At 38.8% G+C, this 23,700-nt stretch overlaps 1 protein-coding gene across 1 annotated transcript in view; it reads right to left on the bottom strand.

Annotated features, from left to right (window-relative positions):
* Positions 1–2,816: 2,816 nt before the first annotated feature.
* Positions 2,817–23,700, bottom strand: part of LOC139265872 (DISP complex protein LRCH3-like) — a 176,072-nt gene continuing 155,188 nt past the window's right edge. The window contains exons 17-22 of the mRNA XM_070883397.1: positions 21,298–21,358; positions 19,993–20,109; positions 17,978–18,096; positions 16,978–17,115; positions 14,887–14,964; positions 2,817–7,234 (exon numbers count right to left, since the gene is read on the bottom strand). Of these exons, the coding sequence (XP_070739498.1) occupies positions 7,127–7,234; positions 14,887–14,964; positions 16,978–17,115; positions 17,978–18,096; positions 19,993–20,109; positions 21,298–21,358 (621 nt within the window). The 3' untranslated portion in view covers positions 2,817–7,126. The remainder of the gene's footprint in view (positions 7,235–14,886; positions 14,965–16,977; positions 17,116–17,977; positions 18,097–19,992; positions 20,110–21,297; positions 21,359–23,700) is intronic.

The raw sequence follows: 23,700 nt of genomic DNA, 5'->3' as shown, positions 1-23,700 counted from the left end.
GTACTACGTGCAGTTCAGGTCACCACATTGCAGGAAGGATGTGATTGCATTAGAAAGGGTGCAGAGGAGATTTACGAGGATGTTGCCAGGACAGGAAAACTTTAGCTATGAAAAAAGATTGGATAGACTGTGGTTGTTTTCCTTGGAACAAAGGAGGCTGAGGGGAGATTTAATTGAGATGTATAAAATTGTGAGGGGCCTAGATAGAGTGGATAGGAAGGACCCATTTTCTTTAGCAGAGGGGTCAATAACCAAGAGGCATAGATTTAAACTAGTTGGTAGAAGGATTAGAGGAGAGATAAGGAAAAAATTTTTCACCCAGAGGGTGGTGAGAGTCTAGAACTCACTGCCTGGAAGGGTGGTAGAGGCAGAAACCCTCATCACATTTAAAAAGTACTTGGATATGCACTTAAGGAGCCGTAATCTACAGGGCTACAGATCTAGTGCTGGAAGGTGGGATTAGGCTAGATAGCTCTTTGTTGACCGGCATGGACACGATGGGTTGAATAGCCTCTATCTGTGCCATAATTTTTCTGATTCTATGATTAAAGTTGCTCACGATTATTGTAATACCTCTCTTACAAACCCCCATTATTTCTTGATTTATACTCTGTCCTACAGTGTAGCTACTGTTAGGGGGCCTATAGACTACTCACACCAGTGACTTCTTTCCTTTGCTATTTCTTATCTCCACCCAAACTGATTCTACATCTTGATCTTTTCTCACTACTGTACTGATCTCATCATTTATTAATAGAGCTACTTCACCTCATTTTCCTTTCTGTCTATCCTTCCGAAATGTCAAGTAGCCCTAAATATTCAGTTCCCAGCTTTGGTCACCTTGCAACCATGTCTCTGTAATGGCTATCAGATCATACCCATTTATTTCTATTTGTGCCATAAATTCATCTATCTTGTTACAAATGCTGCATGCATTCAGATAAAGGGCCTTTTAGTTTTTTTTTAACCATTATTCCTTACTCTGACCCTATTTCCTCGTGCACTCTTATCTTTGTACACTCTGTCCCTTCCTGTCACACTCTGATTATCATTACCCATATCACTACCCTGCACTATTGCCTTGTCCTTTCTCTTTAATTTTCTAAGTTTCCCCTCACCTGACCGTTCCTCCCCATTTTTTAGTATAAAGCCCTATCTACAGCCCTAGTTATTTAATTCGCCAGGACACTGGTCCCAGCCTGGTTTAAGCAGAGTCCGTCCCGATGGAACAGCTCCCTCTTTCACCAGTACTGGTGCCAGTGCCCCATGAATTGAAACCCCTTCTTCCTACACCTCTCGGAGCCATGCATTTAACTCTCTGATCTGCTTGACCCTATGCCAATTTGCACGTGGCTCAGGTAGTAATCCAGAGATTATTGCCCTTGAGGTTCTGTTTATTAATTTAGACCCCAGCTGCTCAAACTCTCAGCAGAACCTCATTCTTAGTTCTACCTATGTCATTGGTTCCTACATGAACCACGACAACCACCCCCTCCCACTCCAAGTTCTTCTCCAACTGCGAGGAGGTATCTTTAACTCTGGCAGGCAACACACCCTCCGGAACGCCGTGTTGCGGCTGCAGAGAACAGCAATTTACAATATTTATCAAAAATCGTGAACATGGCTCGTGGGCAGGAAATCCATATCTTACACAAGGTTTCTGATAGAAACTGCAGACTGGCCACTTGCTGGATTCTAAACCTGCATTATAACTGGTTCATTATCAAATGCTAATAGTACGAAGTATTTTTTTCACACACCGCCAACGAGACCAGGTGGTAAAATAACTGAGAAGTAAATCCTGTCTGGTGCAGCAAATAAACAAAAAACAGTAGATGCTGGAAATCTGGAATTAGATACACTTGGCATTTCAGGCAGCATCTGTGGACTTTAAAGTGGTTGAGGAAAGACCCATACACGAAACGGCTTGTTTGTTGTTCCACAGATGCACCCTGACCTGCTGAGTGTTTACAAGGAGTATCGGGAATCGCATTTCCATTGATATTGTGTTATGACGGATGGATCCATGGGTCAATAACCTGTCGCCCATTGTTATAAGCTTACCAATGGAGTTTATAGCTTCAGTCCGCATGCTCTGCTCCTGCGAGGAACATTTAAAACACACACGCGTTGTGTCTCTCTTCAACAGAAGTGCTCGGTAAGCACTTTCACGTTATTTTGCAGGCCCCCTGGTAAGTCTCTATGGATCCCAAGGGATTTGAGAACCACTGTGTCAGGTTGTAAAGGACACACAAATGCATTTAAAAAACCTTCTCAGAAGTCTTATTTAGAATTAGCGGTTTTTAAAATGTGTTTCTAAGGCCAAACAGTACAGCAGAATTGTATTGACCACCCTTACCTCTGCTCTTTTCAAAACCAAATTCAGCATTTTATAGCAAATAGTTGATCAATGTTTGTTCCTTTCCATTTTTATTTAAATTAATAAATCATATTTTAAGGAGTCAACTCTTAAAAGGTTTTTGTGAGGTCTTTCATTGTCTACACCTGCAGTTTGAAGTTATCGATTGATGTTCAATAGGAAGTAAATTACAAAAGCCGATTCTGGACCCCAATAAAGCCACTGGGAGGAAATATTCATTCTATCCATCTAGTCTGCAGCTAAATCTGGCCCAGAGAGTTATCCGATTTTTCCAATCCAGTAGTAAATCCGTGTCCTTACATTTGCAAGCATTTTACATTTCCAAAAACAAGTGGATATGCATTTAATAGTTTGTAATGAGGCAAGGACTAGGATACTATCTGAAGGGGGGGAGGGGGGGGGGGAAGGAACACAGTAAAACACGCACATCTTCAGGCCAATTCCAATGTACAGTGTTTATTCATCACAAAAGCCTCATAAACATATGCTGTATGTTATACATATGTACAAAGGAGACAGTTAGAGCAAAGCTGGAGTTGACAAACATGCCTTTTCTTTATACATGACAAATATCTACACAATATAATCAAAGCCAAGGCCTCCAAGTTTTCAGTACAAGTCTACCATAGAAAACAGTTTTAACACAAGAATACATATCCAGTCTCTCTCCAGCTGTAAAAACATACACAAATGAAACAGGTCTAATTACTCCTTGCAAAGGAACTATAATATTTATATAATTTTAAAGGAGAAAATGGTGCACATAAAACATCCAATACTGTGTACAAATGACCACACTAAGAGCAGCTACAACACCAAATGTATTTACAATAATAAACAAAAATTATACTGAATACACAATCGCCCATGCAAATTTACCACAGACTTTTAAGTACTGAATCCAAGTAGCTACAGAAGTGGTGTTATTTTCCTTGTAAATTACTTTGTTCTCATGAGTCAGTTTCAATCTGTTTCAACTCAAAAGGTTGACAGCAGTAAAGTAAGTCAACTTAACCTATGTATCTCAGTTCACTTCAAAGATTGTATGAACAGACTTCTGACCTGATATCAAAGTGGTTACAAACCTGAACCAACGGTGAATTCTCATTGACTAAACATGAATTTTCTTGCTGAATAGAAGTTAATTAGGCACTTAACATTTCCCAATTATTTCTAGTAGTGGCCTAAAAGAAAGATCTGAGAGATTTGGAAAACTGCATTTTTACAGGATGCAATTTTTGAATTAGAGGTTGGAAACCAATACACAGGAAAAGCACATCAGAACATCTTCAAATGTTTAAAAGTACTTTGGAGTGCTTCTTGGGTAGACACGTTACAGTAGATTTACTCAGAAACTGGAATACAACTGAAGAGTCCCTCAAGAAATTCTCATCTGACCCATTCAACTATAATGCAGTATCTAGGATGAACTGAAACCCCTTAATCCGGGTACAGTACTGTTTAATAAGCTATTTGCGACAGTTTTATTTCCCCAAAAAATCTTACTAGTAACTTCTTTTGTGAAATTATCACCATTTTATGAATATGTTTTTAATGTAGTTACATGTTTGTAAGTGAATACTGAATAACAAGATCACAATATTGGGACAAGATCTGAATCCATATAGGATTTTATTTGTTTTGCCCAAATGAGTGATGATCAAGACATGACTTTCTACACTAGTTTTCTGAAAACTCATCCATTTCGAAGAGATTTTTAAGTTACCATCTGCATGGGAATGATAAAGATAAATTAAACAAATGCCTTCTTAAACCAGTATTATCAACAGTTCCTACAGCTTAATTTGACTAAAAGAATGATAAAATGAGCTCCCCAAACCCAATTCTATCTTGTACCATTGACTATCTGAATTTAGAATGAGCTTTACTTCAAATTGAGGACGTGTGAATTCTGGTCTTAAGTCGTATTGGTACATTGAATATGGCTGCCAGGTTTGAGGAGTGCAGCAAACTCCTCTCTGCCACTTTCCCTATATTTTGAGTTGTAATTTGTCACCTTTTATTTTCCTGTTACTGTTTTTTCAGGTCTCTAGTTTAGCACAATTACAAACACCAAACTTTCCATATCAGGGTTTAAAACTACAGTCCATTTCCAAAAATAGTGTTGGAAGCAGCTCCCTTAGCAAAGACAATAAATCTAAATGTATGACAAAGCAGAAAAAAGACAGTATATTCTGAAAATGCCAGTTATAAATCACATGAAAACAGACCAGTTTGATCTACTTGCTAATGGCCACTTAGTTGAGGGTACTACAAGTAACTGTCAGCAGCTGCAACTTTGCTGTTTCAGTACTGCAATCCAGACAATTCTTTTGAAATGCGGCAGGCAAAATTCTATTTGCTCATCAAAAATGAATCCCCCACCTCCACTGACTCCAGCTCATTAACATATTCAGGGAATAGAACCCAAATAACGCTTTCCTATGATGGACTATCCTATGCTGGACTTCTAATTGAAGATTCATTTTAAAAGTCACTACTCCTCACCCTGTTCCCTACCCCTGCCTACCCCTATCAAATAAAAATAAACATCTGAGAAAGATGATACAATCTCCCTGAGTCTGGCTTTAAAGGATGTGTTTCTGAGTTGGAATCAGGCCCACAAACAAATGGTTACTGTCCCAGTAAGGGATAATTCAAATTGTTCCAGATACTATCTGTGAACAGGAATGACACACCTTTTGGCTCAGCGGATTTTGAAGAGGAGAAACATGGTTGGTGAAAACTACTGTAACTGAAGTGGGCTTGTACAGCTCAGTTCACTTCAAAGTCAATGTGAATGATTTTAATCTGGTCCTGATCATTTCCAACTCAGATGAAAGTAACTTTTTAAAAAGGTCAATGGGTTTCTACCAATCTATCAGATATTGGTTAGTAGACTTGAAATAACAAAAATGGAAGCACACGAAACAAGGTGATCAACATTCTGGTAACAAAATCATAAAAATATATGCAGTATAACATAAAATAAAAAGACAAATTCATTTGAAACAAAGCTGTACTCAGAGGGATGTGAACTGTTTTACATAAAAACTAGAATACATGGAATGTATTTACATAGACAAAGGAAAGTGCAGGCAAAACTCCATCTGTTCAAGTCATAAATAAAAAAACAAAATTCGCTTCTGCTGGATACCTATTCTGTACTTAAAAACCATCCCATACTTTAAGTAAAGAAAAACACATTGAAATGTTAAAATAAATCACTTTGGTAAAGATCACGACAAAAGTTTGGTGCTAGCATCCAAATTGTTTAAAGGTGGATTAGAAGACTAATTCAATCAATGCATGTTTGAACATTTTAGATTATTATTACAAGTGTACAGTTAAGTTTAGAGATTACACCATGAGAAACAGTGGGTATACAATTTATTTCACAAGGGCACCTTTCAAGTTATAAACCACAACTAATTAAGTCAGAAAAGGATAGGTAAGTGCTCATTTAAAACGGACATGAACTTTGTGTCCCACTATTTCTCACTGTATATTCAGTTTATACTATTCATAAAAATGTAGACACATAAATTAACAAGAATGTAGTGAAAGGTACTATTATTCATGTAGAAGGCCTACACTACTGACAGTTACGTTTCTTTCTGATGCCATGAAGTTGACAGACATCATTATCAATACTACTTCATGATAAAGTGCTATTTACTATATTACTCAAGTACAGCTGAGCAACCAGGGGTTATTTAGTGGTTGTATTATCATACTTGTGTGCTATGAATAAATAGATACATATCTATACTGTATGAACATAATCTAACAAATATGAAAAGTAAATTCTAAAAGCAGAATTAAATCATTTATATAGATGAAAAAAATACATACATGAAGCCAACAGAATGGAAAACCTATGTAATAGTACTTAAAAATATATAACCAGGATGAAGCAAACCCTGTAACCAAACCTGGAACAATTCATACTGTACTGATCCATTTAAGAGTACAGTCAGTGCATAATTGCCAGAAATGAACTACTAGAAACACTATGTAACATTCCCTTATAAGAACCTTTACAGTATTCAGTGGGGTTCAGCTACCGGTGAAATATACCATTCCTATACAAACAAAAGCTGCTGACTAGATTTTCACGTACTTGTGCAACTTCTCATAGTATTTCCTACCATACAGAGACGAGGCAATGTTAAAAGAATATTTTTCTCACACCTCGGGAGGTTCTGCTGCTGTTTGTGAATTTCTTACTCCTATTTATGTCTGGAACCAAAGTAAAATTATACTGAGTATTATGTGTAACTTTATTGTGAATTTCTTATTCCTATTTATGTCTCAGATTGTACTGACTATTCAAGCTAAATTATATCTTACTGCCAGCAGGCAAACATTGAACTATGTCAAAATAGAAATCCAATGCATAGTTGAGTTATTCACTATAGTCATGAAGGGAGATTTCTTGATCTAGTTCCGAGGCCAACGCGCAATGTATTTTAAATGCTACTATGAAAACTATTCGGATCATGGTACCCAAGTTGGAAAACAAATGGAGTGCTGCCTTTTTGGAAAAGTAACAGAATAGAGGGATCAAAAAATTCATGTTTAGCAACTGGCTGATAGAACTGACAAGTCAGAAAGTCATCATGCAGATGCTAAAGAGCGTGATAAATGTGATCACCATGGAGACCAACTTGGAGCATATTCTATTGTGCTGTTACAGTGTTTCTTGGGTGAGGTGCCCATCACTTGTAGTCTCTAGACAGTTGATTAATGGTGCTGTTTGGTAGGGGCGAGCTCAAGTAGAGTTTCTATAGTCACGGCTACCTGTGCCAATCCTTTCTCTTCTAGAATATGAAGGGGCAGGCACAATCGATCCTAAACAAAATGAAAAAAAAGAGAAAGGGAGGGGAATAAAAGAAGAGGGGAGAAAAACAAAATTAACAAATGACATACATGTGAAAAGATAAAACCAAACTTAAAAATTGGAAGACCTGAAAAACGAAATGACAAAATAAGACATCAAAATTAACTTGTGAACACTAACCGCTTGCATACAAATGAATTGAGAAAAGTACATGAGCAGCAAACAAAGTGGGAGGAGGGGGCAGGGATGCAGTTGTCAATGGTAACTTCAGGAGTCTATCCCTAACCAATCCCATCAAAGCTTCCCCGAACGCTTTTTCTCCATGCACCTGTGCCCACAATGTGACTGACAGATGACGGATGAGCAAAAAAGCAATAAAACTGTATTTTGCTCTAGGTTAGGTGATTTTTGAATGCCTATTTATATTCTCAATGGAAGTAAAAAATACTGCTGTACATTTGCTATATGTGTGAGGAAAGAGAAAAGTTTTTTAAAAAGATGTTGGGTTACGTTGATTAAAAGAATTAGTAGACCCTTTTCCCCACTTGCAAGATGTTAAATGTAGTGCTCCAGTAATGTGTGTAAAATTCCTATTTAAAATGAATAAAAGGCAGCAAATAGAATCTCAATTACTGACATGTTAATTCATTGCAGAATTTTCAGAATGCATTACACAGAAAATAATTTTGTAAAGTAAGAACAAGTAGGACCTAGACTACATTACCAAGTCCTGATCCAGACTATCAAGGTTATCCATCATGAGACAAGTTACAAAATTATTACTTATGCCTTTCCTCATCAGTTAAGAAAAATGACGGACTCAGTGTTAAAATATGTAAAAACGGCTGCATGGCTAAATCACTTCTCGCAATTTTGGTTTTATACAAATACTGTACAGTAATGTAATAAAATCAATAAATAATAAGTAGAAAAATAAATCCTCAGAAAAAATTGACAAAGAACATGTAGTAGGAATCTACAATTTACTACTACAAAGAAATGAATTGGTTTTATTTTATCAGTAGTGAACTCCTCACTGTTAAATGAAAAACCCATATGAATTGGAACATTCACTGAAAAGCAACTATTTTGGTCAGGAAATTTCTATATATAAACTCCTATGTTTTTTCAGTAGACAGTGTTTTCATAAATTAAAAAGCTGCATTTTGAAAAACTGTCATTTAAACAGTTTATGAATTCCCATTTGCCATATTACATAAAACCAACAGTAATCTTGAGTTAATCCTCTTCAGTGAGCCCCTGCTACCTCTTAATCAGTTGAATTTTAAACTTTTCAATTCTGCAGAAAATTGGTACATTTAATTATAGAATATTGTCTGCTGTTTCTTCAAATGTACAGGATTTTACTGGGGCAAAAGTGTTAACTTACTACTAAAACTTATATTTGACAAGAGCCCCTTGCTGATTGAGTAGATAAATACACTGGTGTAGTCTTGAGGTGTACAGATCAGGAAGGTCCCAGGTTTAAGCTCTCATTAGAAGTGAATTAATCAATCCCAGTCAAATAGCAATAGAGCTGCTAAAATTGGTCTCAGAGATTGGGCTAAGAATGAAAAATAAATCAGCCCAACTGTCCCACTCCTGATTTCTATCCTGCTGGAAAGGGATGCACGTGGACAGTGGGTGCAAAAATAACAAGCTGTGATGTTTGAATATCCTGCTGACACTCACTGTCCAGGATCACATTGGAATAATAACCATCTGGGCATGGTAATAGAGCGTGGGCACTGCCAATGGAACCCTATCCCAGCATGAGTTGCAGCAGGGGTGGGGATACAAAGGGAAACATTTAGAGAAAAGGAGGAAAAAGCATTTATTTATTAAAATGGTTCGTGTCTCTTTTGGCATTTACTCAGTTCTCATAATTACTAGCTCACATCATTGGACATTGTGGTGCACAAATCACAATTGCAGTATTTCTTACACATGCTTTTTAGCAAAAAGTTACAGATTGGTTTCATCTTTGGTATATAGCAAGGGTAAGACTTGCTGTGATTTAGAAGTGTATAAAATAGATTTAGAAGAAAGAAATATGGATGGAATAAAGACAGGTCGGATATAGCTTTATTTTTGGCCACCATAAAATTACTTTCAGATGCTAGTGGCCACTAACTCTAGCGCAATGTCCACCGCTCTGAATACTGCATGTGAAAATTTAAAGGCTTATTTAGCAAAACATATACTTTATTTACTGCTGTGCAAGAAAAATAACCCGTTAAATGATCATAAATTAATGAATGAACAAAATTAGTTGGAAGTCGGTTATGCAATTCATCTACTCACAAAAAGTTAAAGATGCAGTAATATTTGGTTTTCACAACATCAAGCGTGACAAGGCGTTATATAAAAAGCAAGTCTTTCTTTTCCAGATTTACATTATCAAATACCTTCAACTTTAATGTTTCAATGCAAAGCAAAATAGAGTGTGTTCAACTGTGGATCAGTGAAGTATTTTTTTTCTGCTTTAATCAGAAGATATCAGAAATGTCAAATAAAAATGATGGTATCAATGATATGTTTGGATAGGTAAAGTACCTGTCCCTGAGAAAAGTGAGCGAGTTCTGCTATTTACAAGACACGAGAGTTCTGTAGCAGAAGGCTTTGCCTGTTCCCACATGAGACAATCATTACTCCATTAATTTTGATTATGTTCTCTATTGTACAACGTTAAGTTGAATGATATGGATATCATTTACTTCCTGAAAGCAGGCGTAAATTGGTCCACAACAGTCCACTATTGCTCATAAGTTTTCAAAGGTGGTGAAACATTAACTATGAGGGCAGGATCAAAGGCAGATAGATGGTGTTTGCACTTGATGTATACAAACATTAAACACAGATTTTTAAAAATCTATTCTGTTCTCGAAAATAAACAAAACATTAAGATTATTGTACTCTTTTCGAACATTCGGCAGTTCTGACGAAGGGTCATCGACCCGAAATGTTAACTCTGTTTTCCTCTCCACAGATGTTGCCTGACCCGCTGAGATTTCCAGCATTCTGTGTTTTTAATTTCAGATTCCAGCATCCGCAGTATTTTGCTTTTGAATAAGATTATCTTATTGCTACTGAAACTATCCATCCTTGATATAGCTTTTAATTGAATTATCCAGCAGATGTAGTTTAACAGTAATATAGATGCAGTAGTGATAATGCAGTGAAGGCAGGGCCATAACATGTATTGCATACTTAATTTTTCACAGTCATAAGTGCAAAATAGATTCACAGTACATGAAGATAATCAATACCTCTGCAACCACCAACTTCTACACTAGCCACTCAACCAGACCTGAAAGGACAGGATTAACAACTTGATGTTAATATAATGGATTCAATCACAGGCTGTTAAACATAATCAAATGAGACCAGTGTTTGGTAGACCAAAAAAGGAATTGTTTTTGAAGGTACAGTATTTTAATGCACTGCCTTTCCACCTCTGGGAGCTCAGATGCAGTCCAGGAAGAAGGGGGATGAAAGCCTCACTAATGTTAATAGTAACAGTTTGATCCATTTTCCAACAGACAACAGGTCCTGCCCCAACAAAAGTATAAATACCAGCCTTGTTATTTTGGGAATATTTTAATCTGATTAACAAGATAGTCACAAAATGATTCTGATGATATGGCAATTATTTAAAGAGCTTATTTTTAAAAACTGAGAACAGCTTATAATGTCAACCAAGAATGCATTAATTTTTCAGTCAAACATTGGGTCTGCGGGTGGACCGAACATGAATTTTTAAAAAATGGAGTCTTGACTTCAAAATCTGTTAAATGTCAAGAGAAATGGTATGAAAGGCACTGTGAATGGCTTCTGTTCCAAAATATTAGGAGTCTGAGCATAGATCGCTATTAAAAATAATCTCATAACTGTACGTGGAAACATTTTCTATGGATTTTTTTCAACTAAGGCCAAAATACAGAGCCCTTTGCACAGTCTCTCTCTCTCTCCCCTTCCCCTTACACAAATTTTTTCTTCTAATTAGAACACAGTGACCCAATGGTACAGAGCAAAAAGCAGAAGCATCACATTGATGTAAAAGAGAGCAAAGCCTGCAAGCTGGCCACCAGAGAGAGGGGCGAGAACAGGACTGGTTATGCTCGCTCCCAAAGTCAGTAGCATGTCAACCGTCTTTTGAGTGCTGAGGAGGTTGGCTTGGAGCACATCAGATGAAGAGCAAAGGTCATCCTTCCAATGTTTCAGTGAGTGCAGGAGAGAAACGATAGAGAAAAATTAGTTGAGAAAATCAGCATGCAACATTTATTTAGAATTACTTTTATCTTTGTCCCGTTTCAGACTCATGCACAATAAACACAGAGTGCACAATTAACTTCAAAAAGTCAGTATCCAGTTTAATGGGAGTATTCATTTGAAATAGTTTCTGATTGCCAACTTCCCTCATCCTCTCCTTGTGGGAGATTTCCTAAGAGTCGAACAGCGATTCGTGGGTTTAACTTTTGAAAATCTATTAGATCTGTTTCAATTTACAAAGGCAGTTTAACTGAAATTCTTTTTACCAGATGAACTTCTGTGCTGTAGAAGTTGAAACAGGTTGCTGTTGCTCAATTTGACTATATTCTTACATCCAAATTAGAGTTTCAACACTAGGATAGGCCAGTTACTGTGGTAGCTGCACCACTTGATTCAATTTCTGATTATCACTACATCATGGATGTCCACTTGCCACTGCTGGGACATTTTTAGTCCTTAAGTCAGGCTGCATTGTGGAGCACCGCATGTCCGCACTGACTACTGCACAAATAGTGATTGTAACAATTGATAAAAGTAATAAATGGAAACTCCTGAATTCCTCACTGGAAAAAAATGTTTGGAAGATAGAGGCTTTATATGGTGGGATGGAAGAATTTAATTAGGGCTAGGGTAAAAGATGAATGCAGTAATTCTCAAGTTGTTTGTCTTGTCCCACAAATTAGTTCCTGGGTTATATTGAACATCATATCTATAGAAAGGTCATCTTATTTAGATTTTTAATTAAAATAGTTTGAAATTCTAATATAAGTTATAATTTTCAAAGAATCAACAAAAGTTACAGCTGCTAGATGCAACATTTGCATATGAAAACTGTTCGGATAGCATTTTAGCATTTCTGCATTTGATTTCCCCACGAGGTAAGTATAATGAGAAGAGTGAGCAGCAATGAGTACATTCCAAGGAGAGGATTTAGAGGGATAGTGACTTGGACATCTGATAGCAGCTAGCTACAAAGCAGAATATATACAGGCCCGCAAGGAAGTCACCCTCCTTTCCTGTGACAAGGAACAGTGCATGATAAAGAATAGTAAATGGGGTAAACATTTTTACCTCACACCCTCTTGTTTTAAAAATGAAAAACATTCACTTATTTCCCAGCTTTTGTGATCCACTTGAAACTTTGCTGCTCAATGTTTAAATGCTGAATATTTTAAATTTACTACCACTATTATGATTTTAATTTTTTACAGCACATATTTGAGCTAGACTCAATAAGAATCACTGAAACAATTTAAGACTCTGGTGAATCTTAGGAATGTAGCATATTATTTCAAATAAACAATGGCATTGGTATAAACTAATATAAGGATGGATACTGTCTTTAATAGTTTATGCCAACATAAAACAGGAATTTAGATCAGATCAATACATATTTAACAAAAGCAAGAAGGAATCGGATACATTGCTGGGACAGAAAAGGTTGATTTAAAATCATGAGCCACAAGATCAGTGCTTCGTGAACATTCTTCCAATCCTTTGAGGTAGATCACAAGATGTTGTTTATGATAAGTGCATGTATATAATGTGGCACTGCTGTTAGCCAATTGTGATGCACACTAACAGAGGAGATTTTAGAGTTGAGTACCAAATGGAGTTGAGGATTACAGCACTATGCGATGGGTATTAGGGTACAAGGTTAATTTCTGTGGTTTGCAGGTTATTTGATACACAATATGTATTCACAGATTATATCGAATTGCTGACGATCGCCCATGGCATTGCTCACATTGAGTCAGAAGATATGCTGTTTTATTCCATTAGGTGTACGATCAACAAAGTGGGACAGGGAAAGTGTTACAGGAAGTAACAGTGACAATTACAGGAAGTGCCGCTGTACACAAGCTGGCCTGTACACAAGTTGTTCTTGGCCTGAACTGCTCTATCCTCTCAGCTGAAGCAGGTTGTATGTGTGTGAAATCTCTCATTTGAGAGAACAGTGTGTTCAATATGCTGTCGTGCCCAAACACAGTGTGAAAAAGGTTACAGAAAGCAGATCTGGTCTCAGTCAAAGTATGTTAAGTTATAATTTGTTAGAGAATTGAAAGCTTTTTCAGCACATGCAGGTATAAATGCAGCCAAAAGATTCATCAGGTCACCTGCCTTAAAACACTCATTTAACTGACACCCCACCCCTCCATGCCCCAGAACATAAAATTCAAACTTGATAGAAGACCTAGGCCACTGGAAACACAGAATATTGCTGAAGTGAGGAAATCCTCAGAAGACTTAAAAATACAACTTTTAGATCACAAATTCACAGATGCCGAGTAGTTTAATAGACAAATTAAATATTGTAATAAAAGACCCATCAAAGAAGCAGACCTATAAAGACAAAATGGTAGTTATCAGTAAATTTGGATGCTTTACATTTAGAATACACAGTGCATACCAACACCAATTCCAGAATTCAGTAGCGCAGCTCAGCAATTGCTTGGTTATTTTTTTTTTTAAAGATTTGTTACAGCTTAGTTACTGCCTCAGGTTTATGTTTTTCATGAAATAATGGTTGGAGTTGCAAAATTCAATCCCTAAATTCTTGTACATATTCTAGAAAACCATGTAATTAAAAACAGAATTCAATATTCATTCAAGGTTCTAATGGTAAATAGATTCACATCGCACAACACGACTCCGAAAACACACAAAAAATCCTAGAATTCTATATAAAACTGAATTTGGTTAATTAATCCACTTAAATCAGTAGCCCTGCCCATAGTAACGTCATTAAGATTCAACATTAACTCTAAAACAAAGCAGAAATAACAGTAACTATAAGATCTCCCGCAGTGTTGCTCACAGTCACAGTATCATGGAGGGAGAATTTGGGAGCTAGAGACTGTATGATAGGGGAGCTGGTCATAGTGGGGGAGGGTCAATTTTCAGGGCAGAGGTGGTCAGCTGCAATATTGGGACCAGGCACTGGAATTGAAACTGCACATTTCAGTGGATGGGAAGAATCAGAGATGAAACACTTGGGGTTGGCCGAAGAGGAGGGAAAGAGTGGGAGCTGGAGCACTCAGGGTGGGAATCAGTGGAAGGAAAAGAGTGGAGCTGGATCATTTGGAGGAAGTCCTGGGAGTGAGGGCAGTAGGGATTTAGCAGTAAGCAAGGGTACAGGATGGGCAGAGTGAGTAAAATGCTTGGGTCGGAGAATCAACATGAGAGAGGAACTGTTACAATGATGTACATAGGTTTTAAATCTTCTTCCAAAGATCTGATTGGTCCGTGGTATCATGTATTTAGCATGTGCCAAAACAGCAATGTTAGAGGCTCACTGCAATGGTAAAAATTAATCATGCAATAGCACAGATACATGATTTTTTAAATAATAGACATGAAATAACCCATTGTAATATAAAAGGGTACATACCTGTGGTACACCAATTCTCTTACAAGCCTCGAGGAAGTTCTCCACATTTCGTCTGCATTTTGCCATTGTCAGTTTGGGCTGCAACCAGAAGTGGAAAAAGCAAGCAAACTCAGTGAGCAGTACATGGTAGTGAGGCCAGGAGCGGGTTTGATAAAGGATGAGGAGGGGGAAAAAAGCAGGAAAAATTCAAAGGGAACCAATCCTGAAATTCAATCAATCCTTGCAATTATAAACACGTAGGAAACAGCAAAGCAGTTCTTATCATGAGCTGATCTCACCAAAGTTTGAGATAAAGGTACAATGTTCCGAATCCAGAATTTCGGAATCCGGAATTGTCCGAAAACCGTACAGTTTTGACAAAAGCACATTTCAGATCGAGTAGTCCAGCATGCGATCGGTTTGAGCCTTACCGAATGACCCTCGACCCAACCTGACTCACGTGCTCCCCTTGGCCCGGCCCGACCCGACCCATGCACTCTGGTGTTTATCGAGATTTACAGGTATTGTGAAAGAGTTATTTATTCTATTTCATGCTTTATGAGTGAGTACATTCCTTTAAATATTTTAAGCTTAAGCTTGGGTTGTGCTAAGCCGTTTTAATGTCCAACCTGAATTTTGGAAAAATGCAAAAACCGGCACGACCTCTCCGATTTCGGGACGTTGTACCTGTACTAAGCTCAACTTTTGGACCTTCCAGCTGAAATCCCATTATGCATTATTAATTATAAAAAGATCTGATTACATTTTTCACTGGAGATTCTATAGAACAGGTATTGTTAAACAACAACATACCAAAGAGGGCCTTTGAAAATGCATCTCGGTGAACAAATCAATATCAGCAGAGAAGGAAAGGGAAGTTGGAAAGTGAAAAAACAAGCAGTTACTCATTTTATTATTAAAATTACTGAATGATACTAGTGTGATGCCACTGATAGCCTAGTACTAATTATTGTATGTTTGTGTGAGTGTGAGTGTTTTTGTGTTTCTGTGTGAAATTGGCACAGTCCCAGCCTGAAAGACCATCAGCAGGCCGGGGCCATTGGAGGGAGCAGTGTGCAGCGGCCCGGCCTGGAAATCGGCGCGGTCCCAGCCTGAAAGACCATCAGCGGGCCGGGGCCATTGGAAGGAGCAGCGTGTGGTGGCATACCACTGCAGGGAGCAGCGCGTGCCGCTGCAGGAAGCCAGGTCGCTGATTGCAGTGTGGGCAGGCACAGCAGGAGCGGCAAGAGTCCGTAGATGGAGGCATGAATCTGGGGCCCAGAAGCGGTGAGGGCCCAGGGGCAGCACGGGCCAGCCCACACTGCGATATGTGCGCACTAGGTCTGTGCAGCAGAGCTGGTCTCCAGTCGCCTTGGTTAATCCTTGCCACTGGACCAAGACCTAGCTCTGTCAAGCCCATGTGGTGTGCAACTGTCACCACATTGGCTTGGAAGCAAGTCATCCTCACTTCGAGGGACTGCCTATGATAATGATGAGTACTAATAACAGCACATCTGGTGTATTAATGTTAACAAACACAATGGTGCTTAATACAAGAGAAAATTCATTGGCTGCTATGTGGATTTTCTAGAATTTCATTTACATTTTTCTCCCCTGTTGAACATGCATGCACTGTTCCACAGGCAACAACAACCCCTCCAGCACATCACCTAAGCGCCCATGTGAGCCCAAGCAAGAGTATCAGCTGTTATTTGATCACATAACTGAGCCTATACCTATCCAGCCTGCACACAATGCAGTTACACCAACAGGAGTCAACTGGCCCACAAAAGCTGAGGTCATGCCTGGTCAACTTAATTCAGCACAGACCAGGCAATCTTTGCATATTCCTGATCTTTCTGGTTTACCATAAAGTGCATTTACCTATTGGGTCATCAGGGGAGCCAAGATTTAATTTATAAAAATAGAAGAACTGAAGAACATGCCAGCATTGGGTTCTATGAGTGCATCAGCTTAATTATGGTTATTTTGTTCCAATTACACCATTGTCTGGATACAACTATTGCCAACTTCCTTACTCTAACAGAAAAGCTTGATATATTTGTCATTAATATCATTGTTTTTGATAGCATCAGACTTCAGAATACTCACCACTGCTGGAGATGGGACATGTATACTGGGCACCGACCGCGGTCTCACGTGATTAGCCAGATGACAGAGGACAACACCATCTGTAAGTGCTGTACCAAGATCACTTGGGAGAGAAACTTTTAACCGTGTTTCAATGTTCTGAGCAAGAAACCAGAGAGAAATGTACAACTATTTGATCATTAACAAATACTTTTATTAACAGTGGAGGGGAGGGTTAGGTGATGCACTGACCTTTCAGTTCTGCAACCTGTAATTTTAGTCTGCTGTCACATAATGCAAGGATCCTATATTAATGTGTCTGGGCGAGTCCCTAGTGGATACATGACCACAGCACAAAACCAACCTAAATTGGCACTGACTGGCAGCTGGTTGGCAACCACTCAAAATGGTTGATGTCAGAAATGGAAAAAATTCCCATTGTTGCATTAGACGTGCTCTTCTGAGTCAGAGGCACAAACTAGAGAGAATATTAACTACATCTAACTGCGTTATACTTGACTTGGGGAGTGCTGATACTAGGTGCCTGAATTCCCACAATGATGAACACAAAACTCACAAAAATAGTAATAAAAACAATGGAATGGATTAGGTGGCCTGAAGGAAGGGGAAGGGAAAAATATCCCTGTGGGATAAAACTGTGGTAATTGGGCAGGGATGTAAAAGTGCTAATTATTAAAACAAAATGTCCAGACTTTTGTGATAAAGCTAGCCTTAGTGCAATAACAGAAACAGTTTGAACTCTAATGCTGGGTGCATTTCTGATCAGCTAGCTACGCACAACATAAGACTCAAAGTTTATTTTGGCGGGGAGAGGGGGAAAGAGAAGGAATGGACGACAAGAAAATAGTTGAAGACAAGATGAACATATTTCCTGGTAAATAAGTACCAATTGGAATCGTTCTACAATTAGCACATTAATACATTCTCCATGGATTTGTATTTACTGCAGGTTTGTGCACTGATACTTCTGTTCTCGTGAGCAAATGGTACAACTGATTACCTTCCGTAGCTGCTGCACCACTCTCTGTTCATCGTCATATTGCTTTTGATTCTGCAATATCAAGGGGTCTCCAAAGTCCTGGCTAGGGGTAACAAAGGAGGTAGCAGAAGTCATCCCATCTAAAGAAACAGAAGATCAATTGTGTATCAGAACAGATTACTAAAGGAACATTCCTGTTTTACATCAGTATCATTTGTCCTTTCTTGTACATTTTCTTTTGGTTCAAACCTGCTCTTTAAGATTCAAATGGGACTGAATAATTTATGGCTTTAAAATACATTGTAGGTTTTTTGTTGAGAGCCACTCGATTCAAGGCATCAAAGCAAGAAATTAAAGAGTTAATTAGACAAGAAAGTTCTGTCCTGAATAAAGGGAATAAATGTATAACTTGGCTGATACTTTTTTCTCAAGGCACTTACTCGCTTAATGCAGTACAGTTCTACAATTGCCAGGTCCTCACCTATATATCATCCAAGGAATCATTATGCATGTGAAAGCCTGGACGGAGTGCAGGTGGGTCATTTGTCGGATAGTTTAAAAAAGAAATTGGGCATCCATACATCTGCATTTCGAGCAAGGATCACAAATAATGATCATAGAGGCCAAATGTACCACCCTCACTACCCTCAGAGATTAGCTACAAGACTGGGGATCAGATCCAGAATCATCTTGATCTATATGATTCACAAATTTGGGCTGGATTTTCCGTCTTCTGCCACCCGATAGCGCCCCGGAGGGGCGACAATAAGCACTTCCGGGCGGGCGGTCAGCTTCCAGCGCGCTGCCAGGACATTTAGTGCCGGTTTCAACGGGGCACGGAGCATTACCGCCCGGAAAAGGCAAGCCGGTGTGCAACACCACTGGTTGCGACACTGGCTTGATTTTTGGCTGCTGCCCGCTCGGTAGAGCACCCTGCTGGGACCACCTGTGAAAGCTGGCGGTCTGAGCAGTAGCAGCCGCAGTGAGGTCGGTAATGTCGACCTCAGGTAAGTGTGATTAGTTTTTTTGTGTTTATGTTATTGATTGGGAATGTTTTGGTGGGTTTTTTCTGGGGTTTTTTTGCCCCCCCAGGCCTGAGTGCTGCGAGGCCAGCTGTTTAGCTCAGGATTTTCACTTGTTCAGCCGGCCTAGTGCCCTAAAAGAGGTGGATAACGCCTCCCTTAGCGCTCCGCCCCACACTCAAGCCCCAGCTGATGAATTTTGCTGACTGAGGTGCAAACTTTACCAACCCGTCGCCATTACCGCCCCAAAATGAGCAGAATCGAAAATCCAGCTGGTTAATTCTGAGCCATCGAGATGGACGATTTGACATTTTAAAAATGCAGCATGATGTTGCCACTGTCAACTTGCAAAAACAACTTGCATTTCTATAGTACCTTTAATGTAGAAAAAATGTCTATATTCAAAAAGAGCCAGTGAAGGCAATATTAGTACCCATGACCAAAAGGTTGGTGTAAGAGGTGGGTTTTGAGAAGGATCTTGAAAGAAGAAGATAGAGAGGTTTATGGAGGAAATTTCAGAACTCGAGACCTGAACAGCTCAAGGCATGCCTGCCAATGGTATCTACATATTAATGTAACAGAAAGACAGTTTGAACCCCAACTAAGCATCGCGTGCTTATTGTTTACATATGGATAGACTCTTGGAGCTGCAAAGTATGAAACCAACTATGACTGCTGGATTCAAAATCCATTATTGCTTCAAATTCAAGTGGCTACCAGAAGTGACTATACATTCAACACCTGATCCAAGTTTGTACTTGATTTATATCATACCATTTTCTTTTTAACACTGTTTCTCTCCAACTTCCTCTCATTTTACTAAATAAGTCTTTGCCTGTTTTGAGCACCATCTCTTGTTAATGCATATGTTGCATGTTACCTGCTGGTAATATAATCTAAAATATCATGCACCTGTATAGGAACAAACAGTTAAGTTACAAATCACTGCTGATAAACCCCTGGTTCTTATGGCACACTTGGGTTATGTAAAATTTGCTTTCATGTCAAACCTACCTTTCTTCATCTCATCTCTCATGGCTGCTCTCAAGAGGAAGTTCTCAGGCCGGGAAGCGTGTGTGGGCTGTTTGTAAGAGTGGGGAGAAGAACCAGGATAAGGAGGGGCAGGCTGGACTGCAGCCAGAGACAAGAGTGTAAGAATGAGCAGAATTTGATGATAAGATTCAGAAACAGAGTTCAATCAATAATCAGCAGAAGCAAGAAATAGAGATAGAAAGGAGAAAACAAATATTAAAATGGGTAAATATCAAACTAGCATAATACAGTAACACTGCAATATTAAGGTAGGTGATAAATGGTTTGGTGCATTAGGGACGGGTTGATTTAAAAGTGATGACAAGTTTTTAAAATGTTGAGCACATAGTTTAGGTTTCACAGCTAATATTTATTTCTTTCTGTATCAAAAATGTTATCAAGATGAGTATTTCTAGCACTTTTTATTTTGTATTTATTCTTTTTATTTACACAAGGATGGTTGAGTATATAATCGGATATTGTTTTATGGAATAACTTATTATACCAAGGTTTAGTAAAGCCTGCAGTTATTTGGGACCCAGACTCAAAAGTAGTACAATTTTTTCCTCTCCTGCCCTGAAGCTGGTTACTTCTGATGGCACCAAAAGGCCTCCAACTACAACAAGAAGCTCTTCTTCATCCGTGAGCCAAGACAGCAAGATGTGCAGGCTACTTAACTGGGGAGAGGTGATAACAATTGAGTGTGACCCTAACATCACCCGCAGGGAAAGCTGGATACTTACCAAGAGTAGGACTGATTTGTCTCTCCTTTAAGCCAAATGATATTGAGACAAATTATCGTACAGCAACATAGGCCCAACTGAGATCAGCTAACTCAACATAGATCAAGGATGGAACTCTGTTTATCAGTACCACTGTTCCATTTACCACGAGCCATCAAGGAAAATTGGTAGATTTACATCAAAGCACTGGGTGTTATGGGATTTGTAAAGGCAGAGGTGTTCGACCAGGTTATTGGAGGGGGTTCAGAGCTTTATTAACATGTGCCATATCAGATCCACTGTACATTTTATAAGACACCCCATATCATCTTTTTGTTAACTAATTTGATAGATAGTACTGCAAAATGTAATCACGTAGCTGAATTCTACTCCTTGTATCAAGATTTACCTTTAACACAAAGCAATATTGCTTAATGCTATCACTAAACAAGGAAAAATAAATGTTTCACTTGCCAGCAAATGGCAAAAACATAAAATACACAAACATATTACATATATAGACTGAATAACAGTATAATGCTTTTTACAATTAGTTTTCTCTTACCTATATGGACAGATGATTGGGTAACACAGGCACTTGGTGACATAGGTGGTCTTTCTTCACTCTATGAGAAAGAAGATTAAGAACTTTTACAGTAGCAGATAAACTGCTCTGAGGGGTTAGAAATAAGGAGTGTGGAGCAAGCTCTCGCCATATTAAACTCAGCTTGCTACAGAATAGCAGAGCATGGGCGGACAGCCTTTCTGCAATTCATCTTGCTTTCTCTTCAATGCCAAAGCACATCAACGCCGGTTTCATTTCTTCAGACAAAAGTAGCGGATTAAATTGTAAACAGGGGATCTAAATCAATTCACTTTGTAACAATTTTTGACCCAGTTAAATAAAATGGTTAATTCAAGTTAGGAAATCTCAGCTTACTGGTAACACAACCGTAGGTATACAGGGCAGTCAGGCCCGAGGGGGCCTGAATAAGGAGGCTCATTTTATCTTGCTTAATTCCAAAATTAAATCTCATCTCTTAATATGAACTGACAAAGTCCAATCGAAACTAATTACACAAGGCATCACACCACAGACTTTACTAGTAAATAGACTGTACTCTTGGTAAGACATTGAAAGAATTGTTGACTGTTGAAATTATTCTATATAGAAATATCTACTTATACTATCGTACATCATAATCCTTTTAAACAGATGCCCCCAGTGGGCCAGTAGTAAGCCATTCATACCAGAAAAATCTCAGGTTTGATCCCATCTGTGCTGAGCAACCTGGACAAGAGGGAGAAATGAGTCAGCCAGGGTTCTTCCCACTTGCAAGTGCTATCCAGTAACTCCAGCTGGGAAATAGGTATACATGGCTGGTGGGTGAGGGCAGATTAGGCCTCTGATAAATTATCCTCCAGATAAACAGTCTGATGTCAATCACTGTATAGGCTCACACCCAAAAAATGGGCACTTGGTTGAGGTATGAAAGGGCTACTAGTGCCTATAGAACCACACTGCAGCAGGTTGGCACTTTCCAAAGAATGGAGAAAATGCATCTGAAAGCACAGACCCATTCTGTGGTAAGCTCCAAAGGCATCATTTTTTTACTCAGGCATCCCCTGCTGCCCAAAAGTGAAGATTCTGGCATCTCAAAATGCTTCTCCGACTGAAATTGACTAACAGCAAAGACCAAGGACCTTTTGGCTTATATGGCTCGATAGATATCCTCCTACATAATGCATGTTTACTTAAGTCTCAAGTGTAATCTCACTTAGTTAGTTACCAAATACTTTATTTTTTAATATTCTTTATTTTATTGAATGGATATTTTCCAGTTTAGTTTATAACATTTTAATTATTTTAAATAAATTTACTTAATGTATCTGAAAAATAGATTGTTTACTGTGGATCTTAATATTGTAAACAATCATATGGATCTTGCAATGGCCACTTTGTTATGAGAATGAAATGAAGATCCCTATATAGGTCTGAAGGCATTGGCATAAGACAGGGTCAAAGAAGGAATTCTTATGTATCTGATGGTGATAAAAAGATTAGCAAAGGAAACCAGATAAAAAGCCTGTAAAGACATGGTTTGATAGGCAGCATCAATGGATGAAATGTCTTTAAAGATCTCTACAAGGCTCTGAAACAGGGCTGTAATCTAGCAGTCTCTCAGCTGGAGGATAAATGCCTGGTGTGTTCTACATTATCTTCTTTGGAAATTACTTCTTTGGACCAGGTGAAGATGTCTTCATTAGAGGATCTTTTTGAATCAACAAGGCTTATTCCAATCTTCAGAGTTTGTTTAATCATAGACTCACAGAAGTTTACAGCACAGAAGGCAGCCATTTCGGCCCATCGTGTCCATGCCGGCCAACAAGAGGCTATCCAGCCCAATCCCGCTTTCCAGCTCTAGGTCCGTAACCCTACAGGTTTACAGCACCTCAGGTGCACATCCAAGTACTTTTTAAAATGTAGTGAGGGTTTCTGCCTCTACCACCCTTTCAGGCAGTAAATTCCAGACCCCCACAACTCTCTGCATGAAGAAATTTCCCCTCAAATCCCCTCTAAACCTTCTACCAGTCACTTTAAATTTATGCGCCCTGGTTGTTGACCCCTCTGCTAAGGGAAATCGGTCCTTTCTATCTACTCTATCTAGGCCCCTCAATTTTATACACCTCAATGAGGTCTCCCCTCAGCCTCCTCTGTTCCAATGAAAACAAATTCAGCCTATCTAATCTGTTCTCGTAGCTTAGATTCTCCACTCTCGGCAACATCCTCGTAAATCTCCTCTGTACCCTCTCCAGTGCAATCACGTCCTTCCTGTAATGCGGTGACCAGAACTGAACGCAGTGCTCCAGCTGTGGCTTAACCAGTGTTTTATACAGTTCAAGCATAACCCCCCTGCTCTTATATTCTATGCCTCAGCTAATAAAGGCAAGCATTCCATATGCCTTC

This window comes from Pristiophorus japonicus, chromosome 6, assembly GCF_044704955.1.
Source record: "Pristiophorus japonicus isolate sPriJap1 chromosome 6, sPriJap1.hap1, whole genome shotgun sequence".
NCBI classification, from domain to species: Eukaryota; Metazoa; Chordata; class Chondrichthyes; family Pristiophoridae; genus Pristiophorus; species Pristiophorus japonicus.
This window is presented reverse-complemented; position numbering and strand designations above follow the sequence as displayed.